The 26736-nt window shown below is 47.8% G+C and overlaps 1 protein-coding gene across 6 annotated transcripts in view; it reads left to right on the top strand.

Annotated features, from left to right (window-relative positions):
• The window catches only part of ST3GAL3 (ST3 beta-galactoside alpha-2,3-sialyltransferase 3), a 201089-nt gene that overhangs the window by 171057 nt on the left and 3296 nt on the right, over window positions 1-26736 (top strand). For 5 of the 6 annotated variants that reach the window (XM_035893542.1, XM_035893541.1, XM_035893540.1 and 2 more), the window contains one exon: window positions 4221-4367. In XM_035893542.1, the coding sequence (XP_035749435.1) occupies window positions 4221-4367 (147 nt within the window). Of the gene's footprint in view, window positions 1-4220; window positions 4368-14915; window positions 15066-26736 lie in introns of all 6 variants that reach the window. The other variant, XM_035893544.1, reaches the window with a different exon arrangement.

Raw genomic sequence — 26736 nt, 5'->3', positions numbered from 1 at the left:
CTTGGCTAGGGCTCTGAGTTTCCACATTTTATTTTAGCCTATGTTGTGATTCACTTTGGTAAATCTGAGAACAGGAGATGGAAAACTGAATGGAAACAAAAATAGCTTGCAACCATCTGTCCCTATTACCCTTCAGTGTTCTGCAAATGGACAGAATGAGGAATTATAGCTGGATTGTCTTGTCCCTGTAGCTATTAGGTGAGCCCTGCCATCTTTTATCCCTTCCTCGTAACCTGCCATCTCTGGTCTGTCACATCTGTACCTGTTTATTCCTGGAGTGGTGTCTCTAGATGGGATATTTCTGCCTCTCTCCCTGGATGAGAGCTGTACAAGAGACTGGACTGAAAGCCCTGGCCCATCTAAATTCTTTCTACTTTTTAAATAGTCTCCTCTAAAGCCTCTAGTGATGTCCTTTACAAATTTACAATTTTGAAAACACTCCAAGGTTGCTTAAAAATGCTGTGGCCCTCAGAGACTTGCTCTTCAGTTGTGTTTTCCTGTCCACCCCTCTGCGTTGCTAGTTTCTTAATGTTTATACTATAAGCAATTTTTGGCAGCCTTTGGCACCATGAACGCTGATCTGTGACTGAGGCTCCAGGTGCACAGTAATACCAATAAATAGTAAAAGTGAGAACTTAATGAGGGGAGACCTGATTTCCAGCCTGGCCCCTATGGTTTCCACCTCGATGCCAGGAGGTGATGAGGTACTGTGGGAACATTGCCTAAGCAGTTTTCAGACTCGCTTTCTGACTTACTGTCATTACAGTAATCAGGAAGGGAGATGCTGCATCTTCAGAGGCCCACCCTTCAGCACTGCAGGCTTAGTCACTGTAGCAGAGAACAGGGGGATGCCCCCAACCTCAAACTGTGAGTTTGAGCTCCCGAATCTGGCAGGAGAAGTGTGCCTTCCCTCCCAGTGCCTGCTGCTCCTCGGGTGGCTGCCTGTCTCCTCCCAAACTAAAAAGGGACAGCGTTCCCCGACGGGGGAGTAATTGCTTTGGAAACCTCTCTGAACATCTGTGTCCAATCAGACTGAACATCCACACCAGGCGTAGCAGCGGCCGGAGCATCAGCGGTAGCGCGGAGCCTTGGACGGGGCTGCGCTCCCGACGCTGCAGCTCCCGAGGGGGTTGCATCAGGGGAGCAGCCTCCCGGGGCTCGCAGTTGTGGTGGTGCTGCGTTTTGTAGCTTGCCAGCGACAAGCTGCGGAACAAAACCACAAGGCTTGAGATGTAGCTCAGAACTACGGGGTTTGTAGAGCCAAACCACAAGGCTGAGAATTTCGGTAATTATAAGCCTGGAAAAGGGTTCTTAGTTCTTTAGCCTTATACCGGGCTTTGCCTGCTGTATAGGTGGAAGTATGGGAGCTGTCTGCTGAGACTCCACGTTTCTCCCTATAATTGTTTTAGAAACTACAGAGGGAAAACATATCAAAATGAAAGATTACCCCAGGTTTGCCTCAATAATAATCTCAGGGGAACTCCCCAGAAAAGTTAGAGGGAGGAACACAGAGCAAATAGAGATGAGATAGAAGGGAGAAACCAGAGCCATTTCAGAGTAGAGTGATAGCTGAGGAAAATGCTTAGGGAAATAGTCTGGATGAATGACAGGAGAAACAGCCGCACAGAAAGGAGCAAAGTGGACAGGTTGTATTCCCAGCTAGGGATAAGGGTCCACATTTGTTTTGCACCGGCCCTGAGCTAGCTGAGAGGAGCCCAGGGGTGGCCCTAGTGGTTCACATGGCACTGGGAAAACAGGCGACTGTGATATCTGTCGTTGTCTCTTGCTGAACAGCTCAAGCAACAGCAAAGAATAAAAGTCTCAAATGTTTGTAATATTTCTTCTTTTTCTTTTCTCTTTAATGTTCTGTGTGTAATGCAAAAGCCATGTAAAACATACTTCAATCCCAGAACTTCTGTAGAATCTCCTATGGAGTGTGAGTCCAAGCAAAAGGCGGCTTTTGTCTGCTTTAAATGGCCTGCCTGCAGACCTTTGGTTGGAATTGTTTGCAAAATTTAGGCAATGCCATATTTAGAGTTGCACGTGAAATTGTAATTGGACTTATAAATTTATTTTAGTTTCAAGGTCACACACTATTTTTCCAGGGTGTGCCTGCTTAAACCCATGATAAGATGGTTTCGCTGAATGAGTAGCTGTTCAAGATTTTTGTTTACTGTCTTCATTTCTGTGAGACCTGGAGAATGCTTAATGCAAGTGGAATCTGTGATCTTTTTTCTTTAATTTTTTTCCCCCTCCTTCCCTGGAACTGAAAGGCCTCTGCTTTACATGTGTCTGTAGGAAATTCCAAAGGTTTAATATTTATCCAATTTTTAATGAATTTTCACAAGGAGGCAAAACTCAGCTGACATACCAAATCCCTCAAATCCCTTGGTCAAATGAACATTGGACTTTATTAACATTTGTAAAGTTGATACTTTTTTTTCTCATTTTGTTTTTAAATGGTGGGATGACTCAGTGGCTGAAAATGTCATATCATAATGGAAAGTGTTAGACCGCTTTGACACCAGACATTCTTTCTAATTCGACTATGATGAAAGAACATAAATGTTAATTAGGATTTTTTTTTTTCCATTTAGGGTCCTGAGAGCACTTTGCCATTACCAAAATGCGAACTTAAACTCACAGGATCCTTGCCCTGGTCAGCAAAAGTGTATTGTGTTTGGGCAGCTTTGCGGGGGCACATGGGATCAAAACGGGATAGCAGTGACATTTGGCTGTTTTAGACTGTTGGTTTGGATAACGGTGCATCCTCATCCAGTTTGCTGTGTTAATGCCTTTTGTAGCAAGAGCCATCTGCCAAAGTTTCATTCTTTAGGACCTCAAATTCAGGGGCTAAAGATAACCACGGGGTTGCTCCATAGAGAGGCACACACGGTGTGAGGGTTCGCAGGAGCCGTGCGCAGTACAAGTAGCGTGTGGAATGTGGCAGGCGTCGGCTGTGGCAGAATTACCATCGATAATTACAGGGGTAATCACTGCTGAGCAGGGGAGGCTCCTGAGGATTTCCCGGGGGATCATCAACGTTTTCAGCAGTGCCTTGAAAGCAACTGTAAAGTCACTGTTAAGCTGCAAGCAGCCCAGAACTGGTGTAAATAATGACTTCCAAAGCACGTGCTTTTTATGTAGAGTGCAACGCCTGCCTGTGTTGCTTGTTACGGAGATCCCAGGGAAGATGGGTCAATGTTGCGAGAAGGAGGTATTCAATCAGATTACCCTGTCAAAGCTGTTGGTTAGCAGATTAAAATTCCTGCCATCCTCCCTGTGCCTTGCTCTGAATTTTTAACCCAAACAGAAGTGAAACGTTAGAGTGTAAATGTACTGCAAGTCCTGTGAACGTGGCGTCTCTGGTTATTTTGAGGGCAGTACACGCTATAGCCACTAACGTCTGGGCCAGCAGGAGCAATGATCTGAACTAACGCGGCAGAGAGGCAGGAGCAATGATCTGAACTAACGCGGCAGAGAGGCACGAGCCCCTCTCTAGGCAGGGCTGTCAAGCAGGGCAGCAGTATCCGAGGCCGATGGTCTCCCATGTTTGCAGGGTGAAAACTTTTAATTGAAAAACAACCTACTGGGTAAACATAAAGGACGTAGTTGTTTTCTTCCCTTGTACCATGAACGTGCATGACTCTTCACAAGACAAGATGGCACCTTTATAAGCTTAGAGCTTAATTCACCTTAAACCTAGCAGAAGAGGATAAATCTAGGATCAAGTGGGAAGCCTGTAGCTCACGCTGAAAGTAGTGCTGTGTGGTCATTTTTAGCTCTCTGACTGGTTCTTAAAAGCATTTGCTGTCCAAGAGTACATCCCCTTGGAGGCAGGTGGGAGTGATCACAACGCGTGCTGGAATGCTTAAGCCGTTCACCAAACTAGCTGAAGTGCCAATGAGAGTGAAAAGATGGCACCAGGGAGTGGGTCGTTCGTGCTGAAGCCCAGGCCTCTGTCTTCCTCACACTCATCGCCCAGGCTAGCTCAGGTGCATCTGCGCGTGCCACTGTCACCCTTCCAGGATGCGCCCCCCCACTACAACCTCGCACCGGTGCCTTGTGGCAGTGAGCAGGGACAAGGGGAACTGCTGACACCGATGGTGCATTTTAATTATTTTTTATTTAAAGAGTAATAGCAATCTACTATTTTTTGCATATAATTGTGTTTGTTGGTTTATCTTCCCTTTTTTTTTTTCTTTTTTTTTTGTTACCAGAGTGCCTCTGATGGCTTTTGGAAGTCAGTGGCAACCCGTGTCCCAAGAGAACCTCATGAGATACGTATCCTGAATCCCTACTTCATCCAGGAGGCAGCTTTCAGCTTCATCGGACTGCCTTTCAACAACGGCCTGATGGGCAGAGGGGTAGGTATAAAGCGAAGCAAGCAAAACCATGGGGAAGATCAAGAGACCAAGCAGCAGAGTAGGCTTACGCTGTTCTTACTTTTCCGTTGGGCCTCCAGTGTTGGACATTGAAGGGAAGGGACTTCGGCTCTGTTATGGTGACAGTGCTCAGCCGCCTTCAGGCCAAGGCAAGATCCTTGCTTGGAATGCACTGAGGGTTTTATGGGGGATCACCAACATTTCAGCAGTGCCTTGAAAGCAACTGTAAGGTTGCGTCTCAGGCTTATAGTAAAAGAAGGTAAACATTTGGTTTATGAGGCCTTTGGTAAAAAATTCTGATCTTACAGCAACATGTTTTAGATTGAAAAGCTTACAAAAGAAAACAATGAAAACACAGCTTTAGGTCATAGTTACTAATAAAATACCTTCATGGTCATTCTCTTATCTGTCATCTCCAGTGCAGCATTCTGAAGTGTTAGTGTGGAGTAGGTGGTGACTTGGGTTTTCTGAATTACCTCATGCTGCAACGCTGTCCTTGGACCCTGTTTATATTTGCTCTACCTAATATATCCACCATTAGAGAAAGTATTGCTTGGGTGGGTAAATTACTCATGTACACATGTGATTGAGTTGTTGACAGAGAGCAAGTGACATTTTGGGGCACATTAGCACAGCTGACAAACCCAGAGAGAAGTGCTTTCTTGTGCTGGACAAGGTCTGCTTGCTCTGCCCCGGGTATTATCCTGCCATTGTTACCAGTACAGGAGATTTGCTATGTCACAGCATGGATTTGGGCTAGACAATAGTGCCTCATCTTCCGTGCTCTAATTGTATCATGAAGACTTCAGAAATATTAGAGACGTTTGTTTTGTGCAGATCAGATGGGTGGGTACCTGGGGATAAGAAATTCACTTATTAAAATGTGGTGTGCAAGATGTGCAGACAGATTCAGCCGCATAGAATGGGACTTTTGCAAAATGCGTGGCTACATGTGTGCATACAGAAGCTGTCATGGAGTTCTGGAAGCACTGGATTTTTGCTCTGTGCGCTGAAGGTAACTCATCCCAAATATTCCCATCAGCTAGGAAGTAACTTACTTCACCTCTCCACATTCTCCAGAACTTACCCTTAGAATGATGTGGTCTTGATTTGTCCTCCAGAAAATCAGGACTGCTGCCACAGTAAAGGACAGAAATCACCAGACTTTTGCCTTTATTTTCTGCAGATTTGTTTTTATTTTTAAACACGGTATTTTAATACACAAGATATTACTTAAGCTGAGAGGAGAAGAGAGAATCCGGAAATGAAAACGCTGTGAACTGAAGTTTATGAGGTTTTGATAGGTTGTTTAACACACATCAGATTGGGAAATGAAGGCATCTTAATTGAAACCTGATGTTTCACTTCATGAAAGTCCATTTGAGTATTTAAAAATAGTTTATGGAGCTTTAAGGCAAGCAGTCTTTGCCCACGACCCCTGCTAGATTGTGTAAATTGTAGTTCTTTCCTTCAGATGGGGCGACAGGAGCTCTGCAGGTGCATCTGCATGGAGCTGGGACGTTAGTATGCCCTGTGCTGTCTGTGCAAGGACACTCTAATATAGTGATTCTGTCAGAGTTTAAAAACAGAGAGAGAATATTTCTAGCCTGTGGGTGCAAATTTTACTGCAGACATCAACTATGGACTGCTGTCATGGAGCTGCTGGGACTTCACGCTTCAGGGAATGCTGCTGCACTGGCGCAAGGGCTCCAACAGAAGCTGCTGCTGCCAGTGTAAAGAGGGAAGAAGAGTCTGAGTAGGATCCTGATGATAGAAATTTGCTACAGACCTTTTTTCACTGAGAGTTTAATTGGGAAGAGTGGAAATCAGAGCCTGTAGACCAAGAATCCAACTCTCATTAAAGATTTAAGAGAGAGCCAGCAAGATGAGTGAGGCAGCTAGAGCAAGGAGAATTGCTCTGTAAGAAATAGCGTGACCCAGCAGCCGCAGAGCATAGCTGGTTGGGTTCAGGGTCATGCTTTTGAGATGCGAGGCAGCCTGGAAAACTTTACTCAAGAAGAAAGGATATGAACATGGAAAAGGAAAATGCTGAGGTCTAGTAAGCAAATGCACAGCAAACAGTTTGTGTCCTGAGTTTCTCCTGGGGAACTGGGATGGGGGCAGATCGGTGCCCCCATGCTGCAGTGTGCTGTGGTATGTTGGGCAGGCTACACGCAGGAGGATCAAGGCTGGGGATGCCTTAGTAATCAAGGCCAACACAAAATCCTCATAAAGAGCAGTAATATTCCACTCTTCTTTGGTTCTGATGCCTAAATAAACTTCAGTGCTTCTCTTGCACACCACATATGGTAACAATGTGCTGCCAATTAACTTTGTAATTTGGGAGCTTTTTCAACAAGGTTGAGGAGAGCTAGTAAAATAGTTTGGGGCTGATCTCAAAGCGTTTTTCCCAGGATTCAATAAAGGGTGAATATAGTAACATCCTCTGCTTTGATAATATAATTTGGGCCAGATGGTTCTGGAGGATAGTAGGGGGTACAGCTCAGATGTGCATTCTGATTGCACTTGTGGCGTTAGTAGCTGGAAGTCTGAGCAAGGAGCAAAACTGGTCACCCACAATGAACAGTGACTTCTCTCTGGGACCAGTAAAGCTTTTCAGGAGTTTCCTCAGTCCATTTACTTAGAAGTCTTAAGAAGAGGGAGAGCTGTTGCCTACCATATGTGGACTTCCCTTTTCTTGGGATAAGCTGGTGATAAAGAAAAATGTTAGTTTAGGATCCTAGCAACGTCTGGGGAAAATTAAATGTTAATGCATGAAGATGGTTTAGCATGAAAGAAACGAGCTAGCAAAGATCCTTTCTTTGATTAAAGAATCCTCTTAAGGAGTGGGATGCAGGCTTGGCTGTCTCACTAGCCACAGGCGTGTGTGATTTATGTTTAGGGGGAAGTTCTGTGTATACAGGTCTTTCGGGCTTGAAACGAGACATCACTGGTATTGCGGCTGGTCATTCAGGCATGCAGTAACCTGCAATACATAACTGCAGACAGCTTATTGGGGGACAAGCATGAACATCAGTTCAGAGGTGTCATTGCCTGTTGCATGTACAACAGTCGGGATGCTTATTGCCATGGTGCTTTTCGCTGTGTAGTGAATAGTCCTATCCCCTTAGTAGTGCTCAGAGCCATTCCAGCAGTGGCTTTCTGGCTTCTCTGGGAGCCCCAAGCGTGGTGTGAGGTGGCCGGGACAACACTTCAGAAACTATTAGGACTCTGAAGACTCCAGTGCAGACTGTGGTGTTTGTTTCCCTTTCTGTCTGCTGGTGCTGTGCATCCATGGAACTGCTTATGATTTAACTTCTTACAAGATTAGGCTCTGCTGCGCAAAACTGTAAGCCTTCATTTTGTTCGTGTACTGGAAATGACTGAATCTATAGACCTCTTACTCAAGAGATAAAGCATCCTTCTCTGTACTTCACCCAGCCTCAGCACCAACTTGATGAAGGACGAGCTATGTGCAGGAGGTGTTATCAGGCTCCGTCAGGCACCGGGCCATGGATTAGCACCTCTGCAGAGTGCTGACAGCCCTCGTGCACTCGGGAATTAACCTCTGATGCTGGAGTGTTAGCACGTCCTGCCCCAGGGCTTCTCTTTGCTGTTATGTGGCTTTGACTGTGGGCAGGCAGCCTTTCTGGAGATGCCGGTGGTGACCCTCTGCTGCTTAGGCAGTTTTTCAGCTCCCCTGGCTGGTCCTAATGACCCCTTCTCTCATTAGTACTGGGTTGTCCTGGTGTCAGCAAGCTTTTTCTCCTGGGCTGTTCTTGCTGGACTGTCATTGTGTGAAGGCCATGTCTTGGGACCTGTTGGGTCTTTGTGGAGCAGAAGAGAGGTGGGGGATGGCAGGAGCAGAGCAGTCTACCATTCCATCCTTTCCAGTTGCATTCTTCTTTTTTTGCACTCTGGTGGCATATTCTAAGGCAGGTAGAGGGACAGGTAAAGGGCCACTGCAGCTGCAATCAGTTAAATATAGAGACTTAGTGTCATTGTTAAGCTTTGCGTTTGCATGGCAGCACGTCTGCTTCACGGGCTGGACGGTTCAATCCATTACCACTGCAGTGTGATCAGTCCATGAGCTGCTGGGGAGTGGACACTCAGACAAGCCATTACAGGGCAGCAGGTAAACACATACCAGCTGCTTCTTGGTAAATGCCCAACCACATGCTTCTACACATGATAGTGCAAAGTAACTGAAGGTAGTTTACCTTTCAATGAAAAAGTCGACCATAAACTCCCATTTAGCATAGAGTGAAGTATATTCATTTTCAGGCTCTGGAATGGGCTGCCCAGGGAGGTGGTCGAGTCCCCATCCCTAGAGGTATTTAAAAGAAGGATAGAGGAGGGGCTTAGTAAGGACATGGTTTAGTGGTGGGATGGCAGGGTTAGGTTAACAGTTGGACTTGATGATCTTAAAGGTCTTTTCCAACCTAGACAATTCTTTGATTCTATATACGTGGTTACCACGGAGCAGCTAGTAAAGTCATGCCCTTGCTTGCCCTCTGTTAAATGGTTAGGTCCTTAAGAAATACTTCCCTGCATTGCACAGGAATCTGCTCTACAGCAAATGGTGAATCAGAGCTTGTGCATCAGGTTAGACGTAGTTAAAGATACTTGATTTGGGCTAAGTCATATAGGAGCTCATCAGTTAAATGGCAGAACAGAAACCTGCTGGGCCAGCTGGCTTGTCGTGTCTCCAGCAACAGGCCTCTGGCCCTTCCCTTTTGCTCTGCTGCAGACCACCAGTTCTGGAGGTCCTCTCCCACTTACAGCAAGGAATAACTAGGGGAGGTGAGGGAAGAGTGTTGGAGATGTTCTGCTTCGTCTTTTGAAGCCAAATATTGCGGCCGATTCTGGGCATGGGTGGAGGTAGCTGTGAGAGCAGCGCTGTGGGTTGTAAGCTCCTGTGGCAGGGACCACGCTGCAGGTGCTCACAGGAAGTGATGCTAAATTGCTTTTTGTGCCAGACTTCCAAACTTGCCAGCTGAAGAAAGCAAAGAGGAGGCTTGGGGTTGTTCCTATGCAAACGTAAATGAACAAAAAGAAAATACAGTGACTGTTGTGTATAGCGTGTGATGGCTATTACAGTTTTATTCTGTATTTCTTTTGTTTTGACTTTATTGCTGTTAGGTGATCAGGTCTGTAACTGATAAAACTTAAGGTAGCAATTTTTCCTAGGTGAGCAGTTTTTCAAGTTTCAAATAAATTAATATAGTCGTCCAACTAATTTGAATATCTAGTTGCATTATTGTTTTTCAGGGATTTATTCTTTAGCACTGCTTACCCTTTTAGTGAAAAAGGTAACAATTTGAATAGTCTGAACAATCCAATATGTCTTACTCTTGAGCTAAGTAAAATCCCATAAATAACTGGAATTCATTTAACATATTAAGGGAGTCAAATATTTCTAAAAACAGATTTACAGCAGTCATTTCCTTCCAGTCCAGCAGGCAGTGACACAGGAATGACCCGGGCATGGAATGAAAAGCAGCAAGAGCTTTTCACATTCACCAAGCAAAGAGCAGTTACAGCCCCCTGGTTCAGTTGCCAGCGCTGGATCTCCAGTGCAAGCCCATAAGGTGATGCTCAGCCTCCATTAAGTCCAAGGCAGGGCTGGTGTTCATTTCTGCTGACTGGCTTCTTTTCTTGTGCGAGCTGAAGTCAGTCTTTAAAGCCTCTTCAGGGGGACCAGTGGAAGATGAAACAGCAATGTCTTGAATGGAATCCTTTTATCTTCCCCCTTGCAGCAGAGAACAGTGTAAGAGCAGTTAGGAGTACCTGTCCCTCTGTCTGTCTGTACTGCTGAAGGCATTGCTGGTCCCCTGACCTGGTGGTGCAGGCTGGCTGTGTTTGCACCACACAGAGCTTGCAGTGAACCCTGACGCAGCACAAAAACGGAGATCTTTGCCTCTCTCGTCTTTATGCTTTTCCCACCCAGGATCCACCGCGCAATGTGCTCACCTCACCCATGGAGGTCATGTGCCAGCAGGGCCCTGGAAGGAGCCACGCTCGGGATGCACGGGCAGCCTTTGCCCAGCACTGCTGCGGTGACGTGTCGCTCGCCACTACTGTGTTTGCGGCTTCCCTTTGTCAGATGGCCTTTTGATGGTGTCTCTGGCTCCTCTGTCAGTGTGCTGCGTTCTCTCAAATGGGACCAGGCAAAGGGCTGATCCCTTGGGGGGATATTACATTAGATATTACGTTTTCCAGATGTTTGGGCTTAGACAAGCAGGCCAGGCTTGGAAATGTGGACTCTCAGTTCAGGCCGCGTTATCCAGGGGGGTTGCCCTTGCAGTTATTTACCAGTGCTGGAGAGGGAATGCTGAACCTGGTACCCACCATGGGCCCCCAGCTGGGACAGAAACCTATGAGACACAGTAGGGGGTACAGAGCTTGTAAGACCAAGTTCAAGGCTTGTGGCAGGGAACTGGCAAGGGGAGAGGACTGCCAAAGCTTTCTGGGCTCTTGCCATTCTCACTGTGCCCTAATCAGTGTGCACCAGTTCAGGTCAGAAACTCATCATGGCCACATCTGGAGCAGCAGTCCTGCTGGGCCACTCCAGACAGCCCCATGCCATGGCCTAGCCTGGACTGGCCAGTCTTTGTGCAGCTGGGAGGCATCCCAGGAGGTTCCTGCCTCTGCACTGGCCACTGTTGGGCTGCCGTTCTTCAACCGTTTGGTTGAAAGCAGCATTGCTTGGTGGTACAGGAATACCCAGGCACATAGAAGGCCATGAGCAGGAGGACAGGCTTTGAGCTGGTCAAACCCCAGATGATTGTTCCCGAGATGGGATGTTGGCATTTTGGGTTTTTTCCTTAGCGATGGCCTTGAATAACAAGAGGCCTGCTCAGTTGTTTGAGAGAATTTTATTTTCATAACTCAATGCAAGAGGTGTGGTGATTGCCTTGGTATGTCTTTGGGGCATGGCACAAGGGTGTGTGTGGTGAGATAGCACTGATGCATTGTGCAGGACATAGCAAACCAGGTTTGGCACAGCCATGTCCATGATGCCTAACTTCTTTTGGAGTGACCTGTCCCCCAACTCGCCCCAAAGGTTGTATGTGGTTCATTAGGTCCAGATTAGAGTTTAGCAGCAAATGAATTTATACGCCTGTGTACAATCAGGAGAGCTTGGAAGCTGTGTAGATGCCATAAGAGAATTGCTATAACTGTTTGTTCCCTCTGATACGTGTCCCCTCTCGTTTGCCACTTCTCTGCTGAGCGGAGAAGAGAGACCTTTCCCCTGAACCTGGAGAAAACTCCTGAGTTGGCTTCTCTGCAGCACAGCCTGGGACACATCCCTAGATCCTACAGAGCCTTCTTTTTCCCATGCTGCAAGCTGGACATGGGGCAGCGCTTCTTCTTCAACAGAGGGAAGGAGTAGCAGAAGCTCAGCAGGCTGTCACAGGAGAAAACCGCTCAGTTTCTGTAGTTTAAACCAAAATCAGGACCAAAGCACTATATTGACTTACTAATGACATGTAGTTACCTGGCAGTCATGCTTCTTTTATACTTCTGTTCAAGCTGGCTTCTTTTTTTTTCAAGTCTCTCTAATTCCCCAGTTACTGTTTAATCTGTCTGAGGGTTGCTTCTTCCTTAACATAAGCAGTTTGGAGCAAATGCCCAAAAGTTATGTGTATTTGATGCAGGCGCATGTGGGTGCACACACAGTTTATACTCATGTTCTTCTCTTAGCAGGTGCTGCTATCCATGCTGTTTACGAAGGGTGGGCTCTGCAAGCACCCCCATGCTCCATAACAGTTAATGCCCTCGGTGAATAGCAGGGATAATCATTTTTACAGTATTTTCTAGGTGGTCCTCTCTAGCCCACAGGGTTCTGACTGCAGCAGTGGGATGTGAGGCTGCATCTCAGCAGTGAAGGTGTGAATGGCCACAGATCTCTGTCTTCAAGGGGGGCACACATACTAGACTGTAGCTACTGTAGTATTGGAGGGTGCTAACATCAATAAGGCACAATTTAATTAAAAACTGTCATTAGATCATCAGTTTCTGAATGTGATTTTAGGGCAACACAGAACTATTTTGCTAAGGACACCATGTGATTTTCTGGTAGTGATAGGGGCCAAAGCAGATACTTCTGCTACAGTCCAAGACGTTAGGAAGTCTTTGGTAGTCTTTGGTATTTTAATCATTTTTGAGAGGAGCAGGCAGTACTGTGATACCGGCATGCCAGGAACTACTGAAGAACAGAAGCAGATGAGAAAATTCTCTCCTGATTTTCCATAAAGGCCATTGGAAGTATATGTAGAAAAAAAGTCAGGCAGATATTTGGTGACCAAAGGAAATTTCACTTCTGATTCGTGTAATCTGTCATTCTCCAAACAGAAATAAGAATACACTTGAAAGAAAGTTACGCTGGTTTGGCAGTCCTCCCATACGGTTGGGTAGTATGATTAATTCTCTGTGGTTTGTAAGACTCGCGTTAGAAAGTTAGCTCTTAAACGTTAACTTGGCCAGTGAAATTCCCTCCAGGCAAAGCCCCTGTGTCTCCCTTGAGCTGTACCGTGGGAATGGGCCCAGCGCAAGTGTGGGTGGTGGTAACGCCATCTTATTCCCAACAACGACACATTCTCAAGCATGCGGCCATTTACTCACTATGTTTTGGACACTGTAACTACAGCTCAGCTGAGGGAAGGGGGTTTGTGGCAAGTCCACTTACCAGCTGATGCAATTCCAGTGACATCCAAATGTTGTCATCTATGTTAAACATAAAGCTGAGAATATCTGAATTTGAACTGCCATGCCTGGGAAGACAGGATGTTCTTGTATATTTTGAAATTCGGGGGAATTTTCTTATCCTTGCCTAATGAACTTTTTCCAACTTTTTTTAAACCCCTCCTTGATATTTTATGGCTACCAGTGAATTAAAAATTAACTAAAGTAACCAGAATAAATACAATATTGTTTGTGGTGAGTATCAATTGAAACTAAGCAGTGAGAACAAAAGGACTCTGCTGTTTTTCCTAACATCTCTATAGAGCTGGCAGAGGAGGACGTAGCAAGGTCTTTTCATTTCAGATGTGCACTGCAAATATTTGAAGTTCATGTCTCACTGATTTAGCCATAAGCAGTTTTTGCACATTTGTCTTCAGATTAGTGTCATTCCAGTGCACTGTAGTGGAGTTCTCCGTAGCCCATGGGTTGTGCTCCCAGCTCTGCACATCTCAACTAGGGTATGGGTGGCATTCCCTCTTTGCTTGGGAAATGTTGGTCTTGGGACTGGCCAAGCGATCAGAAGCGAGCAAGGTAGTGTGTTGCCAAAAGCCGGTTCCTTTGAATGAGAGGCAGAAACTCAAAACATTGTGTTCCCAGTCTGTTACGAACATCAGGTGAAACGCAATAGCATTAATCACCATTTCAGGGTAAACTATTTTAAATGCAAAATACAAGCATGCAGTTGGTTTCTACATCTCAGCAAAGAGGCTGTCACCCTTGGTGACTGTCAGAGCATGTCCTCTGAATTCATGATACTTTTGATACGGATGGTGTTGGATGCTCTACAAATGAAGATAAGATATGTGGGTGGATTTCTCAGCCTCTCCCTAGCCCCTGGGGTAAAGCTACCTTTGGATTCATCTGGCTAAAGGGGAGCTAGAAGAGTCTGTGAGCTAGGGTTTTACATTGGAAACACTCGTCTTATCACAGCGGTCGTGTTCATCTGAACGCACAAGCAGAGTTGCAGCCGCACAGCACCGCTCTCACCGGGCCTCGGCAGAAGGCAGATGAATGGGAAGGGCTGAGGCTGGACTCTGGTGCAAATGGCAGGTCAGCAGATGGGAGAGGACAGTCAGGATGTCCCTGCTCAGATTGCTAGCACCCATCTCTGACTGGCTTCACACTGCTCCTCGTCTTCCCAGTACGCTGTGGCTAGGAAGGGAATGGCACAGGCTGGAGTGCCCTTTGCCTGTGGGGGTGCCCCTGCGCAAAGGAAGGGGTCTCGGTGAACCCTGCCAACTGGGTCTGCCTGGTCTCCTCTCCATCTCCCAGAGCTGTTTAACAGCCTCCTTAAACTGCTTTTGCCATCAGTAAAATAAAGAGTTTGTATTGTTCCTCACTTCTCCTGTGTGGTGGCCCATTTGGGATAACTGTTCCTCCTTAGCCTAGCTGGAAACCAGTAACGTGCACAGAATTGTAATCCGGTATCTACATCTGGTTTAATTTCAGAAAACTAACGTATCCACTGTGATTCATCCTCCAGCTCGTCTGCTGCCCTGTTCTCAGGATGGCAAAGTTGTAGAAGGGGAGGCTGACCATTTGCATTAATCCCTCTGCCCTGCAATACTCCCCTGGAGGGTCAGGTCATAGAGCCTCAAACAAGAGACGCTGCTTTTGTGCTAGATGCTTTGCAGGAAGCTGGCTAACGTATGGTTTTCTTCACAAGTTGGGAGGCTATTGACCCTGCAAGCTGGCATCAGGCAGCTGACGTGCAGATAGGGCCAAATACCCTGGTCCTGATTTTCTGCTTAGTAGCAGCAGTGCCCCTGTGAGCAGAGACAGTCAAACATCCCCACCTTGGGAAGCGTAGCAATAACCATGGCGCTCCACAACTGTGATGAGGTGGCGGTAGCTGGGTTTGGCTATGACATGAGTTCACCCAATGCACCGCTGCACTACTATGAGAACATCAAGATGTCTGCCATCAAAGAGGTAGGGAGCTCCTGCAGAGCACATCTTCCTCCCAAGCCCGCCGACCGCCCCGACTCCAGAACCTGACTGGGATGCTGATGTCAACTTAACAGCTTTCCTGTATGGGTCAAAACACAGCTCAAGCCATGCTTTTGCCTGTAAAATTCTAGACATTCTCCCAAGAGCAATGTGTGTTAAAAATGGTTATTTCTGCTGGGAAAAGTTCTCTGGAATGTGCATATAATGTGATTCCTTCTTCGAGCAGCAGGGAAAAAGATTCACATAAAAGTTAACTCAAGTCGGGTGAAGGGGAGCAGTTCTGCTCTGGGGTTGAAAAGATGTGGCCTCCTCCTGCTTTTTGATCCACTGTATTGCTCCCTAATCCATAGGCTGCTTTTCCTAGATGAGCCCTTCCTCAGCCCCTGTGAAATGTGGGGGAGGTGAGATTAGCCCGTGCATGCTAGCTCTCAGCTGACTGTTCAGGAGCAGTTAGCTAGTGTAAACACATTGCAGCTCTGTGGCGACTGCTCTTCAAAGCCAGATCTACATTAGAAACATTTTCTGATATTGTCGTAGTGAGACGAATAGCATTTTTAGAGGAACAAAAGCGCTCATGTTGGTATAACGCAGCACTGTAAAGATGCTCTTTCAGGTCTCTCCATTTCCTGTACCAAACTAGAGCAAACTTGGACACTGCTCCAAGCTTATGTAGTGGGAAGGTTTGCTGCTTTTTTGGTAGATCTCAACCTTTCCCAGCACAGATGTCGCCCAGGTCTTTCTAAGACTGCTCCTCCCTCTTCACTGGCTCCTAGGTAGGGAAACTTTCTCCATCCTACTCCACGCTGTGAAAAGTTGTATTGTTCGTGGACGGTAGCTGTCTCCTGGCACTCGGCATTTGTTCACCTCGAGCACTTTGCCATTGGTCCAGGCCAGGAGGGAAGCTGGAAAGTTGTGTTGTTCCAAATCACAAGATTGCACGTGTCTTAGGACTCTCACAGGCTGCAGGCTGCATGACCCTAGGCAGACTGAGAGGAATTAGAAATCAGTGATTAGTCAGCTTGAGAAATGAGAAGAACATGTCTAATTATCAGAGTAATGAGGCTTTGGAACAACCTCTCTGCAGAGGCCAAGAGAACAAACTGAGTTTGGGAAAAGACTGAAGAGGTTCCCAATATATCAAGGGACTGGACATTGTGGTCCTGAGGTACTTTCTGGGTCTGTGGAGGTAGCAAGAAAGTCTGCCTTGCTCAGTGGAATAACCATGGATTTAACCTGTCCTGGCTGGGAAAGTGAGTGCTCATTTACAGGATTTAAGGGGTGTGTCCAGACAGGAAAACTGAATTGAGTCACTATATACAGACATGGTATCTAGCTTGTAAAATCCCCATGCAGAAAAGAACTGAGGAATATCATTCTTGCAGTTGGAGAGGAGGTATCACCATTGGCTTGCCCAGTTCTGACTCTTCCCTGGGCATCTTCCCTGGGCATTTGCCTATAACCACTGCCTGAGACAGGACCCTGGGCTACCCAGGCCCAGGTCTGAGTCAGTACAGCTGGTTCCTTAGCCTTCCAGCAAAGACATGACTACACCAGAGTGAAAATGGATGCAGATGCCTGGCTCCAGCGGTGGGTACAGAAACTGTTCATGAAAGTTTCAGGAAAAGCTTTTGTCTCTGTGGTGTCACTGTGTCCACTCCAGTGAATCGGCTGCCTTTGCTGGAGAATCACTCTTGCCCAATTCCTCCTGTCTCATAAGGATGTCAATACCGCAGTCTGCTCTTGGACATGGGGACGCTCACAGCGGGTGTCCTGTGCCAAGCCTGTTTTGCAACCTGGTAGGTGTCTCTGATGTCACGGACATCTACGCAGGACCTGACAAGAATGAAGTCGTCTTGCTCTTGATCCTTACATGGATCAATGGGAAAAGCTGGCAAAAAGAGTTGGATGACAGAGTCTCTGGTTGAGGTTGCCGGTCCAGATCACTTAGATCTTTGATTCTGGAGGCCAGCACCCTGAGGGGGATGCAGAAGACAGGAGGGAGTCACTCTTGGATGCTGTATGTGGTCTCAGGAATAAACCTTGCATAGCACAGGGCAGTAGATGAGGATGAACATGTAAAATGCAACCAGTAGGGTCTCCTAGAGAGACCAGTTGGTGGCTGGTTTGTCAGGCCTCTGCTGTCTGGAAGCTGTCAGTCATCGTGTCCAGGATGTTCTGTATGGAGGTGAGGGAGCGTTGAAAGGTTCTGGTGAAGCCTCACTAATTCAGATGTCAGTGGATTTGTTTCTGCAGCCAGGGCTGTTGATGAGAGCTCTGTAGGCCAGTGGAGCTGGTTTTAGGAGGAAGGTTCCTGTTCTACTTGAAGACTGGTTATCCGATATGTCTGCCCATCTCATCCTCACATCCTCACCCACAGGCTCCTCTTACATTTCGCTGCCCTGGTACAAGAAAAGCCATCTGTTCCCGAGTATCAATAATTAATATTCCTCCTGCCTCTGCCCCTCCCAATGTGACAAATTGTTTGCGATATTGTGGAATGTGAAGAGCAGGGAGAGGATTGCATTTCTTTCTTTCCCATTTAATATTAATGGTAGCTGGTAATTGTTAGTCACCTGAGGGTGAAGCTGAAAGGTGAAGGATATGATAGTAAAGAACACACAAATGGGAGATTTGCCCCAGTCTAGACTGGAAGTGCTCTGCACGCTCTGCTTGAAGAGACCTGCGTGTGGTTTGCAAATCGTGAGCACCTTGTGCCAAACGTTACCCTTGGCACTAGTGAAAGCAGACTGACCCAGAGCCAAGCTCCACCAAGGTTTTTGTCTGTTCCTTCTGCTCTGACACCCAAAGGCCCAAGAGCATCCACAGCATTTTCCTCAGTGTTACTTCGGACCTCCGGGATTATGTCCAAGTCTGGTTCTTCCTGGTCCTCCTCTACCGTTCAGCCTGTAAAGGAGCCACTAAAGCAGGCTGTGCCTTCAAATTATGCACATACCATTTTTGTCCTCTGTCTGGCCTGCAGGCCCATGCAGGCTGGAGTATTCGTTCTTGGGTAGGGGAGTGGAAAAGGTTTGCTTAACACAGCAACATCACAGCACTGAAAGAATTGCCATGGGATGCAGCTGTTCCGCCATAACGAACATCTCAGGCAGGAGCCCCTGCAGTTTGACCAGGCTTTCATGGGCAGAACCTCTATTTTCAAGGTTCAAATCTTTTCCCTGACTGCCGGGCTCCTCCAGCCTGGAAGACCGAAAATCTGCAGTGTTTAAGCCTGGAGAGCAGCTGCAGGGAAGCGCTCCAGCTCCACCCTGAAACCATCACTATCTTCACAGAGGAAATGTAAACACCAGCAGTGTCCTGGGTCTGAGGTGCCACACGTGTGTGTGCGGCTCGTGGGAGCCTCCCTGGGAACATCCATCGAGCCCCTTCCCTTGCCTGGTGTCTGCAGGGAGAATGGGCCTGCCGGCGAGCGTGTGTCCTCTCTGCAAGGTGTGTCACTGATTTACACTTGAGTCCTGCTTGACATCTCTCTGGACACCCTTGAAACCCCGTGACTCATCTCTGAGGAATTTGTTCTGATTACATAAAAAAAAGCCAGCAAAATGTGCTCGCATGCTCACAGCTGGGCGGAGATGCCTCTCCCATGCCAAGACTGAGGTGATAAAATCTGTGTGGAAATGAATGTGATTTTTCCTGTTGCTCTGTGGGACTGGCGGCTGAATTTCCAAGAGGCGAAACAGGCAGCCGGAGTGTGTATTTTTCCTTAGTCTTTGCTTTCCCCGCAGGGGTAGAAGCCCTCAAGGTCCAAGATTGCGCTGCAGTTGCTACCGCAGGAGGCAGCTGCCTCCTCTGCCTCTTCCAGCATCCCGGACTGCCAAGGGCTGAGCAGGCATTTCCTGCCCCAGAGGAAGAGGCTCTGTGGGGAGGCAGATGCTCTGGAGCTTCATCGGTGTTACCAGTCATGGGGAGGTACATGGCCTTGGGACCCTGGTCAGTAGTGTGGCTGCAAAACACATACGGAATCTCCTGTGCTTGTGAGTGCTCATAGGAGTAAATTTCTCCATTTTAGTCCTGGATGGCTTCCTTACCCTCTGTCCTGGGTAGCTGGGTGTGCTCCAGCCAGGGTATGTCCAGGCAGACCTCGTGGAGAAGACCCTTTTCTGTCCATAAGCGTACTCCGGAGGTCTGGAAGCACACTGGTGCCATCCTTTCAGTTTCAGGCTGTGAGCTGGAAGATCAGCGCTTGCAGTGCAAAACCTCTGCTGCCCAGCACCTTTGCCCCTTGTCTCTCCTCTTCTCCCCGTCGTGGCCAGGGGAGCAGAGTCCCTGGCTGCACTTCAGCAGGGGTTTTCTGGGTGGTGTGAAGACCCTCTGCTCTCCTCTGGTCTGCTCCTGGGAGACTGCTGCCCAGTAGACCCCATGTGGTGGTGTAAACTCTCACAGGTGATTTTTTCAGCTCTGAGCCTGTCTCTTTGTTTTAACTTACAAAATGCAGAACGTCCAAGTGTGTCATCTCCCTTCAGTTACTATTTTCCCTATTCCCAATAACTCTGCAACAGCTTTTGACCCTTGGCTGCTTCCACGAATGCTGTACAGAAAATGATTGAGTCCCTGCCAAGGTGTCTGCTCACTTGTTTCTGTTTGCATGGCAGTGAGTCCATCAGAGCTGAATTTTTATCTAGTTTATCGTATTTTTATTTCTTGCTCAGGTCCTGTAATGCTTCCTGCCCAAGCACTCCATAAAAGTGTATTTTTATCACAGGTCTTCTATTTTATCACTGTCTTCCATGAATGTAGAAATGTCAGATCCACTGGGAACATAGTGAAGGAAACATGGAAACGGAGGTGAGGAAAAAGGGAATAATTTTAAAATAGATAAGGCTTTCCCAGATAAAAAAAATGAATGAATCTGCCTATAAGGATTAGAATAGACCTTCATTGCTAATGGCAAAACAGGCTGGTGTTTCAGGATGGGAAAGTGACAGTGTTTAGAATAGTAAAAACATATCCGTAAGGAGTTGATGAAACTGAAAGAGCAGGAGGCTGTGCTAAATCCTGGGAACGAAGCACACGATGGGCTCCCAGCATCCCTCCTCTATGTGCTCTTCCCCAGAGCCTGGCAGCACACAGCCTTCCCTAGCCTCGTGATCCAGAGGTGAGCTTCAGGCTCCTGGTCATTTCTTGCAGGAGCAAGAGTGTGAGCAAGGAGTCACCTGGGACGCAATGCAGGGAGCACCCCGAGCCATCTTCTCAGCAGCTGGCTGCAGACTGCCTCACACTTGCGGTTGGTAAAAATGGAGAATGCGTGGCGAAAAGCCGCCCGTATCCATCCAGAGCCCATCTGCGTCATCTGTGTCGCGCGGTGGAGCTGCTGAGTGGTCTCCTTTTCACTGTAGAAGCAGATCAAGCGCCAATGCCGATGATGTTGGAGGTGTCAGCTCCTTTGATACAGCTGTGCCCGGCACTTCAGTGTCCCGCTGCCTGACCCGAGGGGGAGGTGGCGCGACTGCCTTTGACGGCTTCTTTCTGATCATTGGCTCCGCTTCCCCAGCAGGTCTTTGTGGGATGCTGGAGGACACCATCTTGTAACACTTCTTATTCAGCCTGTGTAGGGGCTGTCACAAGGGCCAGGGGAGGTGGCCTGCAGCACGCAGTGACACACAGCTTTGTCTCTGTCTCTCCCTGCCAGCAGCTACCTCTCAGAATAATCCGCAAACATCAAGTTCGGAGTCTCAGCCCATAAAGGCACAAACAATAGTGCTTTATCATCATCTGGGCTCTCTCTGTGAAGCCGTCCTTTGCATTTTAAATCAACGCAAGTTGCTTGGGAGGGGGTGGTTGGGCTGCTTCAGGCCTCCAAGTACCTTAAAGTTTGCGGTAGCCAACAAGAAGAACAAAACTCCTTTGAAAGCCAGGCAGATGTCTAGCCTGGTGATTTATAGACTGAAAACACAGCTATTCGAGCCTGGCTGATGAATTGCGATTGGAGTACAAGGAATGGTGCAGACTGAAATGGAGGTCAGCTTTGGAGGGGGAGGTTAGGGGCTGGGGCAGGGGGACCTCTGAAAGGGCAGTGCTTTTTCTTGGGGCCAGCAGTGATGACTGATGAGGTTTATACATTTTTGTCTTTGTTTAAAAGCCACCTGTTTGACAGTGTTTTGCCTGAACGAAGGCCTCACATGCTGTTCCTGTGCCTAAGGACTGTGTATCGATGTAACAGAAATCTGGAAAAGACTGATGGAATAGCAGTCACAACCAGAGCACAGGTATTGCCTAGGACACAAGTATGGTAACACTTGTGGGGTACCACTGTGCACTAGTAACAGCAAGGAAGGTAAGGCTGTAGGATGGACAAAACCAGAATTAGGGTTTGGACAAGATCTCTCTAGGAAAAAAGGTCTACAGGGGTGTGCTAGAGCCCAGCTGCTGGACCCCACGTTGAACACAGACTTCTGTAGGGGTGCTAGGTACCATCAGAAATTGCACTGTCACGGATGTACGTTAGCAGCCAGTATTGCTGTCGAGGGGAGAGCACAGGTATTGCGAGATGCCTTGGCTGGCACGGCTCTTCTCACCAGCCCTGAGGGCACAAGAAGAGCTGATGGCCTTTCAGAGCTGTTTTTAGCAGGCATGAAGACCTTACAGAGGGACATTTTAGGAAATAGCCTTTGATCAAGTGGCTTTGTGGTTAAATTAAAAGGAAGGGCTGTTACAACTCAGATTTTGCTTCCAGAAGGAGGGAGCTTGATAAGCGGAGCAGTATCTAGGCGGCAGAGCGGCACTCAGCAGTGCTGGCGGGGTGCTCAGTGGCATTGGGACATGTGTGCAGACTATGACCTCTCTGAATTTAGGGCTAGCCTAGGAGAATGGGCTACCAACATCAGATGCACTGTGGACTCATTGCAGACTTGAGTTTTGTTTTTATTGGGGTTTTTTTTATCAAAAGTGCAAAATTATCAGCAATTCATGTTTGCAGCAAGGGGGCGACTGGCAGGAAAAGGTTGTAGATGTAACTTCATGAACGACTGCTTCCCAGTGGTGTTAGAAATAACAGAGGAGTAGGAGAGAGCATCAGGCAGTGAGGAGACTTCACCCTGGCAGTTGGAAGGGACAAGGATAAAGTGAAAACCGGCAAAAGTCAACCTGAATTAGATCTTGCAAAGGAAAACAAAAAAACACTGGACAGTCCCACTGCCAAGCAAATAGTATGTGAACAAGGAAAAAATTGCCAGGGCTGTGGCAGCCAGGGAGGTGAAGGAAGCAGAAGGCGTAGGGGTTAAAGAGCCAAAGTGGGAGCCACATGAATTAATATATTACCTCCATGAGGAGGATATGATGAATGCGAGGGAAGGGGTGGTTTACGGTGAGAAGTTCACAGAAACAGAAAATGACTGGGTCAGCAGTGAAAGGCAAAAGCTGTTGAAGCTGCTGCACTAGGTGTGAGAGCCTGAGAGATCTCTGTCCCAACCGCTGCGCTCTTGAGCCAGTTAAGCTGCAAGTCCAGAGGAAAAGGTCCTCAATAAATCTATCAGGTTACACGTGGTTCCACAGGACTAGGTTGTAGTGGACAGAATACCTCTTTTTCCTTTCTTTTTTGGGGGGATGGGAGCAAGGCAAGGAAAATAATCCTGTCAAATTCAGACCCCTTAATCTGACCTCAGAGGTACTATTCAGAACTTCAGAGCAGAGTTTAAATGAAAAAATAATTAAATCCTGAAAGTAAACACAACGTGGATTTACCAAAGGCAGGTTACAAAAACTAATTTAATATCTTTATTTGGTTAAAAAAAAAAAAAAAAATTAATTCCAGGGATAGAGGAAGCGTAGTAGCTCAGTCTGTCTGAGGCTTGGTTAAGCATGCGGTACGGTGCCGTGTGAGATAGTATTAGTTAGGCTTCAGAAGCTCCAGTTTGGTGCAACACCTGTATGTGAATAAGCCTCTCTAAAGGAGAACACAAAGAGGAGCACTGAATGGACGGCTGGGAGTTCCTCCACGGGAGGTCACGTTTAGTGTTTGCTTTAGTGATTTTTGGCACAGAAGGCAATGGTGTGCAAGTGGAATTTGTGATGATACAAAACCAGGTGTGGTCAATACAAAGGAGGATCAAAATACCATCCAGGAAGACCGTGAGCACCTTGAGAACAGGAGTAAACTGGGTGGCATGAAACCTAAGAGTATGAATGGAAGGTCATGCTGTTTGGGGCAATAACAGAAATTTTGAGTCTCAGCTGGGAAACCATTATTTGGCAATGGCAGAGGAGGAAAATGCTTAGATAGGTATGAATGAATTACAGGAGAATTCAGTGTGCCAGGCTGTTACTGTAAAAAAAAAAAAGGCAAATACAGCTCTGGAAAGACTTGAGGAAAGGACGACTTCTAGAGACAGAGAATTGCCTCTGCATGAGGTGATAGTGAGCCCTTTTTCTGCTTCCCGAGAAGTAAATTTGGAGTAAATAGGGACAGAGGAAGCTACGACCCTTCTGGGAAATTTCCCAGTTTTCATCGTGAAAATGAACAGCCTCTTATGGTAGAAGGAAAAAGAAAACATGGCTTGTTTAACTTGGTAAAATGAAGACTGAGAAGAGATACAATTGCGCTCTCTCTATGTCTAAAGAATAAGCAGGAGCGAAAAGAGCTGTTTAAAGTTTCAAGTTGGTATAAGAATGCCTGGGCTTAAAGGACCTGTGAGTAAATATTTCCTAAACACGAAGAGAGGAGGGTGCCCGGCCCTCCCTTTTGTTGCAGTAGGTGTGCGTCCCAAGGGGTGCAGGTGGGACGGGGCAGTCTGCGGTGCTGCCGTGTCCCGGCAGATGGACTGAGAGAGGAGGGGGCAGCTGGTGTCACGGGAGGTGCTCTGGGAGGTGAAACTGCAGCTCAGGGGTGGCCACGAAACACCCGGTGTGCGTGGTCACCATGCCAGGACCAGAGCAAGGGCGTGGGCGAGGTGGAATCATGAAAAATAAGCAGCTCTAGAGGCAAGGCAGTGCAGGTTAAAGGCAGAGATAAGTTAGCACCCGTGGAAACTGGAAACCGACTGTTAGTGAAGCAGCCCTCCTTGCTGCTGCCGTGGTCTCTGTGCAGGTTTTCAGGGGGAAATGCTGCTGACTTGCAGAAATACGGAGGATGTAACAGAATGGAGAAACCTCCTGCGTTACATCTTGCTGGTTTTCTTGAATGCATTCCTCATTGACTTTATTCTCTCTGATTTAATCTTCCTGTATTTTAAGATATTGGAGTATACTTGGTAAGACTAATGTGCTGAGGCATTCCCCGATTGTAATGGATTACAGATGGGGAGCTTACCTTCCTCCTGGGTTGGTCTCTGAAACATTTTCTTAGTCTTAAAACATTGTACTTGGCTTCTCTTGAAGGGGCAGAGGATGTTTTGTGCTTCCTCATGGAGTCGTAAAAAAAAAAAAAAAAAAAAAAAAAGAGGACAGGTGGTTTGGGGCTGCTGCATTTGCATAACCCTGAAAGGTGGCTTTAACTGATGATAAATTTAGGTCTAATAACTGTGACCAAACGATCGCACATCAGACCCACTGCCACCTCCCTGGGATGGACAGCCATAACGGTGCATCTGCTTGCAGAGCAACTCCCCTCCTGCTGTTTCTCCACTGAAAAGAGCAAACATCTACTAATCATAGAGAGACCCGAAGCAAAGGAAATCCCAGCCTGATCCCCAAACAGCAAGAAGGGCTCTGGAGCCTCCTGGGACGTTCCTGGTGGAGCTCCCAGAAGTTCATTACCCGGGCTGTGGGCTCAGACAAGCAGCCTGTTTGTTTACACAAGTGGAAACAAATGGTTGGACTTGATGATCTTAGTGGTCTTTCCCAACCTAAATGATTCTACGATTCTAAGCTGTACCAGTGGTGGAGCAGGGAGAGGGCAGAGCCAGGCTGCCAGGTCGCAGGAGCAGTGGTGGTAGTGACGTGCGGGGACAAGAAGGTGGAGGTGGCAGTGAAGGCTCCCAGCTGCTCTGTTCCTGGCTGAAGGTGCAGATTCTTGAGAGAAGAGCTGGAGTTTTCTGCTTGTGATGCTGAGGTGTAGCTTCAGGGCTCGGGGCAGGAGCTTTGTGAATGTGAATAACCTATCATATAGGAGTAGGAAAGGAGGCAGTAACGGCTCTGTGTGCGCGGGAAGAGAGGGTTAAAGCAGTCAGAAGGGGCAGTGAGCATCTTGCCAGCACAGCATAAGTGCATCCAGCATCCTCCAGGCAGGAGGAGGCTTCTTTGTGGTAGTAGCAGGAATAAACCACCAGTGTTGCAGCTGCTTCATGTAATCCTTCTCCAGGTGTGGATCCTGCTCACCACGCTCTGCTTAAAATGTCAAAATGAGCACTCTTGACAGCACAGCCCTGTCTGTGGGAACGCGGGTGGTCGAAGCGTTGGCTCTTCCCTACCATCCTGCTGCGGCTCAGGACACTGCGTCAGCTGAAAGATTTCCAGGACAACTTGCCCACAAGCTTGGTTACAGAGAGCACCTCAGCTTACCCAGTGAGGGATGGCAAAAGAGAACTTCCCCTTACAATAGCCGTAACGTGGTCCTGGCCCCAAAGCAAACTGAGCCTGCCAAGGCCTGGCTTTTCATGAGACCCTGCAGCCGGCTCACAGCCCTCCCGCCTGCCAGGCCCTGCCGGCAGTGTGTGCTACCCAGGGTGCTATTTAGGGTGTATATACCCTAAAATCTGCTGAGTTTTAGGGTGTATTTTGTTGCCTTTCCCCTGTGGGGGCAATGGGAGCGAGGTGCCTGCCTCTCTGCCAGTTTTGAGAAATCTGCTCCGGCTCTTCTCCCTGCTGCAGCCACTGGGGCTGGAATGCAGCTTCCTTTGCCTGATGAGCTCTGTCTGTCAGTGGGGCGAGTCCCTCTCCTGTAATCAGTAACCGGAGCTGGTGTTGAAGACATGCCTCATCCCTCCTGCCCGCCTTGCTCGGGCATGGGAGGAGCAGCACCCCCCTGCGCAAACGCTCTGCTCGTGCTTTTGCGGGGAGCGAAAGCCTGTCCTCACCCGGGAATCCTCTTCCTCTGTGGTCTTACATTCAACCACAAAACGCTTGAGAGTGCTGCCACGGACACCGCTAAGATCCGTGGATCAAATGGGAGGCTGAATTCCCTTACATGTGGCTTTCTGCTTGGAAAGAGGAATTTGCGGCAGGGCCCAGGGTACAGAGCAGCCTGGGTGCTTGCAGTCAGTGCTGGAGCCAGACCTAGCTATAATGTGAGAGACTGCAATTGTATCATGCAAAATTTTATTTTCCAGCTCCTGTGCTTAAATTCCTGCTCCACTTGCACCATTCACGAAGCAGATTTCCCCTTGCCATCAGATGAGGCTCTTGGATGTGGCCTGCAGTGAGGTTTTAAGTGGTTTGAGTTTACCTAAAAGTGGCTGCTTCCCCAGTTACCCTCCGTACCAGGGGACGCAAGCAGGTTGTACTGGGTGAAACCAGTTGGCTTCTCAGACTGTTTGATGAGGCTGCAAGACGTGAAGGCGGGATCAGCTTGTGCTATGATGTGTCAGGCACATCAGGCTCCCTGGTGCTCCAGATAGGCTTTGAACAACAAGCCCGGCCAGATGTAAGCGAGCGCACCGAGACCTGGTGTTCCCAGCGTGGCCTCTGTGCCAGCAGACAGCTGCTCGCCGCCTCTTGGCAGGGGCACACACACCCACACCTGGCTGCCCCTGCCCGGGCCGGT

The sequence above is a fragment of the Egretta garzetta genome, unplaced genomic scaffold (assembly GCF_000687185.1).
Source record: "Egretta garzetta isolate BGI_Z169 unplaced genomic scaffold, ASM68718v1 scaffold75, whole genome shotgun sequence".
NCBI lineage: Eukaryota > Metazoa > Chordata > Aves > Pelecaniformes > Ardeidae > Egretta > Egretta garzetta.
This window is presented reverse-complemented; position numbering and strand designations above follow the sequence as displayed.